The following is a 10080-nucleotide window of genomic DNA, read 5'->3' on the forward strand; positions in this document are numbered from 1 at the left end:
TGACGAGAATCATGTCACACATTTTTGGTGATGAAAATGCAGACAAAAATGTACTCTCAATGGTGTAATGTTGATTTTTTTTATTGTTGTTACAAGCCTACAATGTTATGTGGCTTTGTGTGGTAGCTTGAATAGAATAATGAAATTATTTGTCATCTTATCTGCAATCCAAAATTGATAATTTATGTTTTAATTTAAACACTCACTTTAAGGATAAAATAAATATTTTAATAAGAGTAATGTTATATTTTCCTATTAAATTCTACTACAAATCCTCCTATACCACAATAAATTAACGTCTGTCACTTATAAACTGATCATTAATACATTTTATAAACATGTTACTTGTTGTATTTCTTATTATGTAGGTAGATTTGCAAGAGAAATTCCACCCGTGCCAATATTAGAGAGGATCACAACCTATCCAAAATAGCATCACATGAGTCACTCAATATAATTCATATAATATATCATTGACTTTACATAATTCATATAATATATCATTGACAACCTATCCAAAAATAATATAACTGAATAATGGACAATATAGTTACAATATAAAAACTTTACATTAATCGTTAGGAGTGAGTAAGACTCGACACTATCTGTTCATATTGTATGGCCTATCATGATTGACCTTAATAGGGTCGGGTCTCATCTTGTCTAGGGCTGTGTTCAAGTTCAAGTTCAAAGATTAGACCCAGTCAATATTTAGGGTCAGGTAGAGATCAAGCATGACTCATCCCGACCCGTCTCATGGTTACTCACTTATCATGTTTGTGTGTCTCTCTATTAAAATATGTATAGAATAATGTTACAATTTTAGTCAAAAGTATCATTGAAACTCTAAATTTTTTCATCATAGATACATGATTAATAATATATACCTATATCATTTTATATGTCAAATTACATATTCATAATAATAAATAATATTGAGAACATTTTATCTAAGATGAGTATGCATTATATTTAATCGGGTGAAGGATCAGATTCAGGTTTAAAGATTTACTACACCAGAATTGATATTTAACAACGCTCATTCAACAACGCTTATGTGTTGAACGTTGTTAAATGTAAGACGAAAGAGAATTAACAACGCTTATTGAAGGAAGCGATGTTAAATGTGTTATCTTTTATTATCTTTAACAATGTTTATTGAAGCAATCGTTGTTAAAGGTCATACTTCATATATTTAACAACACTTCTTCAATAAGCGCTGTTAAAGATGTTATCTTTAACAACGCTTATTGAAGAAAACGTTGTTAAGTGTGTTATCTTTAACAACGCTCTTCTCATACTTCATATATTTAACAAAACTTCTTCAATAAGCAATATTAAATGTGTTATCTTTGACAACGCTTATTGAAGCAAACACTGTTAAGCTTCATATATTTAATAGCATTTCTTCAATAAGCGATGTTAAATATCTGTTTTAGTGAGTGAAAATATTTTCAAATTCAAAAACAAAACCTCACACAATAATACATATCACTGAGTTTATTATTTCTCTTACTTTTCTTCTCCTCCATAAGTTACATTTTTTTCCTCTTTTTGTTTTTAGTTTCTCTTTTCAAGCAAGTTATCAATTTTTGATTTTTCTCTTCAAGCATAAGGTAAATCGTTATCTTATTTTAGCTCATTTATTTCTTTCTTCACTAGTAGTGTCATCTTTATTTGTTGTGAAGTTATGCAGCTATGGTGAAGCTATCGATTTTTGGTTTTTCTCTTCAAACATAAGGTAAATCATTATCTTATTTTAGCTCATTTATTCTTCTCTTCACAAATAGTGTGATCTTTATTTGTTGTAAAGTTATGCAACAATGATGTTATAGGTTTTTGGCTATGATGAACATTGGAAGAGAAAGAATGAACGATTTGCATAAGATCTCATTACTCATATGTTATTTTTATAATATTGGAATCTTTTAAGGTTGAATGTAGTTGAAGTCGTGAGTGATTTAACAAATCTATTATAAATGTGGTGGACTTGGACATGTTTGTCATGTGTTTGATAGGATGTTTGAGAGATATATTGTCTTATTTAGAAAGTACATATTTAACAGCGCTTGCTTTAGTGAATGTTGTTAAATGTTTGCTTTCTACAACGCTGTTGAATATAACCTTGTGTACTACTGCGCTCACATAGAAAGCGCCACAAAAGTGCTGTTAAATAACAATTTTAAGCGCTATTGTTTTGCTATTCTGGCGTAGTGATTGACCTGGTCGATATTTAGGGTCGAATTAGCTTCAGCTATAAGGTTGAGTCTGAGTTCAGAAAAATGTCACAATCAACATTTAGGATCGGGTAAGGATAAACTTTAAACTATCTCAACCTAGTTCATGCTCACTCCTATTAATCATGCATAATCAATTAGAAACATAACTTGCAAATTAGATTAGTGAGACAAAAACAAATTATACACACTAACATAAAGAAAATTGCTGGTTAGCACCAAAATATGTGCAATTGCTTAACAAAACATCATTGGAGAAGAGGGTAGAGCATATCAAAGTTGGATTTGATTCTCATTTGACATGGTGACGATATGATAAAACGGACTGTCCGACCTATTTTATCCGTGTCCGCAAATGTCCGCAACAATTTAAGCGGGTATAAACATGTGCACATTGGCTTAATATACAAAATGACATGCCCTACCAATTTTAAAACGGGCTGACGGGCAGCCGACAGACATAGTTGTATAATTTAGAAACAAAAAATTAATATACTTAAATAAAGTAGTTAAAAGAGAACAAATTTTTTAAAAACTTTGATATTTTCTATAAAGTTGATTAAATCATATTACATCACAATTTTTTGAGACACTGAATCACATTACATTATAATTTATTGAAATTTTTCTTCTTTTTTTCATTAAATTATGCTCGTGAGCCGCCTGCATTGCCTATTAGAAATGTCTGCGGGCAAACGAGCCAAACAAAACAGGCAAATGAGAAAAAAATTACATGCCCTGCCTACAAAAAATTACATGCCCTGCAGGCGGGCTAGCAAGCACTGCCCATTTTGTCATCTATAATGACAACTCTTTATTCTATGTATTGTGTTGTTTGATCTAAGTTTAGGAAATGAAGTAATATTATATTTTCCTACTAAATCTTCACATCATGTCACCTGTAAACTAGTCACTGATAAATAAAATATCACTTTGTAACGTTTGTCACTTTGGAGGATTAATAGGAGAATTTATTATCATTTTCCAATATAGCATCATATTCATTACTTATAAAATGATATATCCTCCTACAAATATCATATTCTACAAAATTGAGGAAAGATTCTAGAACCCCTCCCCAAAACATAAACCCTACTTACACCCAGCAGCTATATACCTAGACATTTGGAGATTTCTGTAGAAGAAGACAAGACTCAGATTCAACACTTTGTTCCAAACCAAATGGCGAAACGTTTGATTCCTCTCTTCAATCGTGTTTTGGTCGAGAAAATCGTCCCTCCTTCCAAAACCAACGCTGGCATTTTGTTACCTGAGAAATCTAACAAGGTTACTTAATTTCTTACTTATTCTCCCAATTCCTTTCATACCCATTTTAATTCGTCTTTTTGGGTCTTCCATTTTCATCTCAAAATTTAATCTTGCCTTTGTTTTTTCAATATCTCACTTACTTAACCCCTTTTCATTCTTTATTGGAATTTTTATTTAAATGTTAAGCGTCTTCGTTAGATTTTTGAGTAATGCCTCTTTGTGCCATAAGTTTAAAGAGACATATTTAACAAATGGGTATTTACTCATAAGTCATAACCCCTTTTGTTATCCATTAGATATGTGTTAAAGTTCAGTTTAATATTGGCTATGATATTGGACAATGGTTATGTTGTACTGTTGTGTATCACCTGTGATGAAGTGTTTGCTGTCTAACAAATTCGAAATTGTTTTGATGTTGTAATCTTTATAGAATAATTGGTTCAGTATATTTCCAAGAGGTGCAAATTTTGAGGGAAAAAAAGAAGCATTTATATTTGGAGTAAACTATTTCTTTGTCTCATGCATTTAGGATTTGGGAAATGAGTGTTTTAACTTGGAATCAGTGTTTGCTTCTCCGCAGTATTCAGTTTTCAGCTCCAAATTGTTCACAATCTAAATTTTCTAGTTTCAAAGTCTTTTCCACATCCACTTTCATTTTCTTTAGACTGATAAATCACAATATATCACTGCAATCATACATTTTGTGTTAAATTATTGCTTTGTTGAGGTACATTTTCGATTGGTACTTATTAATACTTACATATTTTGTTTTAGCTGAATTCTGGAAAAGTTATTGCTACTGGCCCTGGCATTCACAACAACGATGGGAAACTAATTCCTGTGTCCGTAAAGGAAGGTGACACTGTTCTTTTGCCTGAATATGGGGGATCTGAGGTGAAGCTTGGTGACAAAGAGTATGTATAAGTTTTTACATTATATTTCATTTATTAGTTGATTTTAGCCCCCTTGCAATCCTTGAATCTGATCATTTTAAATGTATATGCATGATGTCTGATGAGATAGATGTATGTTTTTGAAGCCAATCTGGTGGGTTTTGTTTATTAAAACACCAATTATTGAAAGGGTCTGTGATCACAAAGAGAGAGGGCTTGGGTAGGATTTCGAAGTCCATAGCCACACAATGAGTAATTCTTCTTTTTATAGGCAAACATATTTTTAAGGGGAGGGATACAATGAGTGATTCCATATCCTCCTAAAGTCTCGGGTGCCACCAAACCCTTTTCTCCAAATGATTCAGCGTCATTATCTTTGACTCTCTCCGTCTCTATTTCATTCCTTTCTTTTCTATGTCCATCAAATTAGTTTATTTCTTCCTAAAATGACACGTATGTCAAAACTAGCACTTGATATGAGCCCATCTCATTTCTGAATTTTTTTTAATTTGAAATTGATCTTTATTTTCTTATTTTTAATGTTGTGGATGAGATTTGGTTTAAAAATTTGAGGTTTTGCATTGCACTGAGTATAATTTGCAAGAGGGAACACTTATTTTGTTTTCTCATTGAGGTATCAGTGCACACAGAGAAAGCGTAATTACAATTGCTGCTTATTTCTGAGGAACATGTTTCCTTTTGTTTATGAAAAAGGAACTTTTTTTATTGGAAATATTGTCAGTGTGTTGTAATTGTGCAGCGGCCAGACAACCGTAGGGATGGTATCCACAGATGATGGGTTTTTCCACTCACTTGTCTACTGAATCCATCCCACATGTTTTTCTTAAAACAAGTTGTATTATCAAAACACCAAATGTTTCATGAAAAGTGACAACTTAAGCATTTTTAAATTAGTGGTTCTAAATCTTAATTTGCTGGATATAATAGTTTTTATTCTTAAGGCTCTACTAGATCTCAGAAAGATCAAAAGGTCAAGAGTTTGATTCTTAGAAGCTACACTTGTTGGGAGGGATAGCCACATACCCCGAAAGGGATTAATTCCTTTCCCATAAGGTGAGGGGATATTCTTTGTAGTACAAAAAAAAAAGTTTTGATTCTTGAGGATTACGTTTACTAAGGTTTTGTTTGGGAGTTAGGAGGGAAATGGAAGGAGAGAGATCAAAGGGTTAGGAAGGAGGAGGAGGAAGGGAAGGGAAAAGGAAGGAAATCCTCTCCCTTGTTTGGGAGTATGAAATTTAGACGAGGAAGGGTAAACTAATGATAAAGTAAAAATATTTTTTATTTTTCCCTTAAAAATGTAATTAACAATGAGAAATGAACAATAATGTATTATTATTTAATATTACTAAAAATATTTAGCTATTTTGACATTTTATCTCAAAAAAACCCCAAATTTGGAGAACATTAAAAATAGACACATGGACCTTTCCCTCTCCTCCATGCAACTCCCAAACAAGGGGAAGGCTTTTCAAAGCCATCCCTTCCCTTCCAAAACCCCACTCCCAAACAAGGCTTAAGGAAATTGTTTCTTTTCATGGAAGCACAAGCACCTGAACTTCTATAGTTTTGCCTATATGGAAGATTTATTCCCTTGTTATAAAGTTTCACCATGTCTATAAATGCTGTTGAAGTATGATTCTCATGAATCTTCAAACCAAAGCTGGTCTTTATTGAAGATGAAAATGTGATGTTAGATATTGCATATCATGATTTTGCATTTGCATTTGTTTGATGGTTCATAAGTGAGTACCACATCTGCTATGAGCATCTTTATCCCTAGACCCTTATTTTGTTCTTAAATATGTCCTGCACACTATTTTAGTTCTATTTCACACTTCCCTATAAGTTAAGCACCCCAACTACACTTTTCACTCCATCTGTGAACTATCAATTGTTCTGACTTTGTCCTGCAACCTACTCACAATTATATTTTTCGCACTTTTTTTTTCACGTTGTCCCCACATTCAAACATACCAATAAGAACCATAGCTTATTTAAGCTACAGTTCTTAACCAATGCTATACGAACCATGGGCTCCGATTGTTAATAACACATGTGCATGAGTCTTGAGGCAAGCAAAAACTGTTAAGAACACGGATTATGGTCCTCTAAATATGTGAGTAAATAACCATTTATACTGACTTGACAACCCTTCTATCAGCTAACTTTTGGAGTGTAATTAGACCAACATATTTTAATAGAAGGAACACATTTCCATCATAATCTAGTAACTGTTTTTAATTTAATTAACGTATTAGCTTAAGATGTAGCTAGACTCACCTTTGTATATAAGAAATGTGTAATTTCAATAGGAAAAATGTGGAAGATTAAATATTTTACTTTTGTCAGGATAATAAGCAACATGTTCTTAAAAACATGCCGCTATATTTGATATAATACCCAAAACCAGCCCAACCATATGTCCATTGTTTAGGGGAAGAGGTAGGTAATGTCTTGGTTATCAAATAATTTATGAATGTAGTAATATGCAGTGTTGTTAGAACCGGACCGGACGGTCCGACCGGTCTGACCGTTGATCGGACTTGTAAACGGCTCTGGTTTGTCATCTTAACCGAATGAGAGTTGGACCGCTTTGAACCGGAAAAAAATCCGGTCCGACCATGTTAAACCCGGTTAAACCAGATTAACCCGAGAAGTAAACCGGACGGCTCACTTCAAAATAAAATAAAAATGGGACAATGTTCTAATATTTTGTTTTACTACGGTCCCAAAAAAAGATAAAGAGGTATTATTCCAATATAATTATACATAATTATTAATTATATAAAGTTTTACATTTATATATAACTATATATTTATAAATAAAAATTATTAATTATGTATGAAATCACCCGGTCAGACTGGACGGTTTAACTGTTTAAACCGGTTAAACCTAATATGGGACCTCTGCCGGTTTGACGTCCGGCTCGGGTTTCACAACACTGGTAATATGTATTGTTAGTGTAAAGATTTATACACAATCAATATATCATCCACAATTTATTTGTATTACTTTTTTTAAATATTTAATGATGATTAAAAATGAATAGTGTATGATGGACTGACGGTGTATAAAATTCTTACACGGCCAGTGATTAAAATTCTTGCAATGCCCGTGCATAAAATTCTTATGCATATATATTTTTTGCTCATAATTTATTCCTTTTCTATTGCAATCCTTCCTTTTGACAAGAATAGTGAATGCAAATGAAAAACATTAACGAACAAGACATTGGTCTAGTGGTATAAGGTCCGATTAGATTAAAAAAAAAACAAAAGATTAATAGTTCGATTCTTGAGAGTGACACTTGTTGAGAGGGACAACCACGTATCCCGAAATGAATTAGTTCCTTACCCATAGGGTGAAGGGATATCCTTGCTAGTAGCAAAAAAAAAAATGTAAAGCTAGAGTTGTCAACGTGAATGAATTCTGTGATGGATTAATTAATTGAATGTTCATGGTATTGCAATAGCCCTGTTTGCCAAGTCTTACCTATAACTATATTTTTTTTTGATGATATCAGCTATAACTATATTGTAATGTTTTTTTATGTAGGTACCATCTGTATAGAGATGATGATATACTGGGACTGCTGCATGATTAATATCCTTGTAATCATTGGTGGACTTTAGCCATGCTATAACAATTTATGTGTTAGATGTTTTGCCATTTGAGTACTTTCTTTCTGTGCTGAATTTGATCTGAGACTGTTGGTTTGGGGCATAATGTTGAGCCTTGAGGAATTTAATGAAGGCATAAAAAGGTGTTTAGCCGGATGTTTGAACTTTGGAAATTGATTCCTTGATCTCTCAATTTCTTTCAACTTTTTGAAAAATAAATTTCAATATCCAAACATTAATAACACTTGGTGTGGCGGGCTTTATAGATTGAACTATTGTATAATTAGAATAAAATATTTTCGGGTTGTGAGGAGATAATTATTTCCTTATATAATGTGACATTACTTAAATACAAAAGTGTTGTTTGTATTGGAATACTCAACAAGTAAGCAATTAGAAATGAAAATAAAGTATTTTCTCTTATTAGATGATAATTTATCTTCTTTAGCCAGTAAAAATATGACATGTGTCTTGTTTTATTTAGTTTTAAATATATTTTTGTATAAAATGATTAAATAAGATATATGCCATAATTTAGTGGCTAGAGTAGTTTCCTTATATTAGGAGATATTTTATTCTCATTAACAATATATGTATATGTCTAATGCACCAATTTCAAAGTAAATCTCAACAAATGTTTTATGTTGTAATTGAAATATGAATACTTGTTAAAGAGTGGCCTATGATTATTTCATGAAATATGGGATATTATGCATTCTATATTCCCTCCCTCTTCTACCTGACTATAGAACTGATTGTAAACAGTGATTTGTAAATGTGACACGAGTAGAGCTCTGTGCACAAACTTAACTCACTAATCTTAACTCACTAATCTTAACTCACTTATCTTTCTTGGCATACACTGTTAGTGGATGATGCCACAGAAATTTGGATGGAAAAATATGTTAGGAGTAGTAGCTTAGTAACTTCAATATGGTAATTAATTCATGAAACTTTCTCACCTAATATACTAGTTTTTTAGGTTGGATTATCCTCATGTGTTTAAGTTCTAACAATGAATGTTCTCATTGAGAAATGAGTCATAGAACTCCTATAGGTTGAATTAATGTATATTATCGAATATTGATATGTGAGTAAAACCATAAAAAGAGAAAATGCTAACATTCAGTTAGTGTTGATAGAGTGAAAGTCATCATGGACATTGACCCTTAAAGGTGACGACATAGTTAGGAGTCACACATTAGGTAGCATAGCAAATTCAACATAATATTTTAAGTCATACATCTCTCTCACTTAATAAATTAATCATTTTTTTGGTACGATGGAAATTACAAGAGAGAAAAAACAACAACTAGGAAAGCAAAGAAAGATCCAAGTCAATAAAGGATTGGCAAGCCAATGGAACTAAGGTCCAGGTCTTGAACTGCTCATGACAGTGAGATCCTAACTTAGTCACAAAATCTGGCACCATATTAGCTTCTCTGACAACAAATTTAGTCTCTATCACACAGTCACGGGCCAGTCAAGACCGAATATTGTTGGCTATAGATAGAATGTGTGAAATTCTAATTGGAAGGCCCTCATAGATAATATGAATTGCTTCCATGCAATCACTTTTCATGATAATATTCCTGAAACCAAGGTTCCACGCTAGAGACAACCCATGTTCCATAGCCAAAAATTCCGCTAAAATAGCTGAACTCTGATCGAAATTAGTTGAAAATCCTAACAACCAGTGACCTTTATTATTACGAAGGACACCACCCCCTCCCATAATACAAGAACTTTTGATGCAGCTACCAGTCTACATTTAGTTTGATCTGGTCAATCTCTGGGTAACTCCAACGAGTCACAGGAAGCTTCTTCTCCAACATCGCGTAGCATTCCAAATAGCGCCACTCCCAAAAGTCATGGTGCGTATTACGTGCCACGAAGTTAACATCCTAAAGTGGGTCCCCTAGAATAGAATTGTTCCTCCATCTCCACACCCACCAAATACCAGCCAAAAAAAGAAGGCCATGTCTATGATTATAATTCTCCAAAAGCCAACCCTGGAAGGACTGAGACACCCATAATCG

General features: G+C 32.7%; 1 protein-coding gene across 1 annotated transcript; it reads left to right on the forward strand.

The window, feature by feature from the left end:
* The first annotated feature begins 2779 nt into the window (after nt 1–2779).
* On the forward strand, nt 2780–8271 carry LOC109338337 (10 kDa chaperonin, mitochondrial-like). The gene is made up of 4 exons (XM_019575545.1): nt 2780–2791; nt 3382–3524; nt 4281–4420; nt 7977–8271. Exons 2-4 carry the CDS (start codon nt 3420–3422, stop codon nt 8023–8025), a joined length of 294 nt encoding a protein of 97 aa, XP_019431090.1. The 5' UTR covers nt 2780–2791; nt 3382–3419; the 3' UTR covers nt 8026–8271.
* The last annotated feature ends 1809 nt before the right edge of the window (nt 8272–10080 follow it).

The sequence above is a fragment of the Lupinus angustifolius genome, unplaced genomic scaffold (assembly GCF_001865875.1).
Source record: "Lupinus angustifolius cultivar Tanjil unplaced genomic scaffold, LupAngTanjil_v1.0 Scaffold_22_22, whole genome shotgun sequence".
NCBI lineage: Eukaryota > Viridiplantae > Streptophyta > Magnoliopsida > Fabales > Fabaceae > Lupinus > Lupinus angustifolius.

Bases quoted from the DNA above. Each gene is read 5' to 3' on its own strand.
- LOC109338337 (XM_019575545.1), top strand. From the start codon at position 3,420: ATGGCGAAACGTTTGATTCCTCTCTTCAATCGTGTTTTGGTCGAGAAA. The intron at 3,525-4,280 runs GTTACTTAATTT...ATTTTGTTTTAG, and splicing joins TACCTGAGAAATCTAACAAG to CTGAATTCTGGAAAAGTTAT. The intron at 4,421-7,976 runs GTATGTATAAGT...TTTTTTATGTAG, and splicing joins GTGAAGCTTGGTGACAAAGA to GTACCATCTGTATAGAGATG.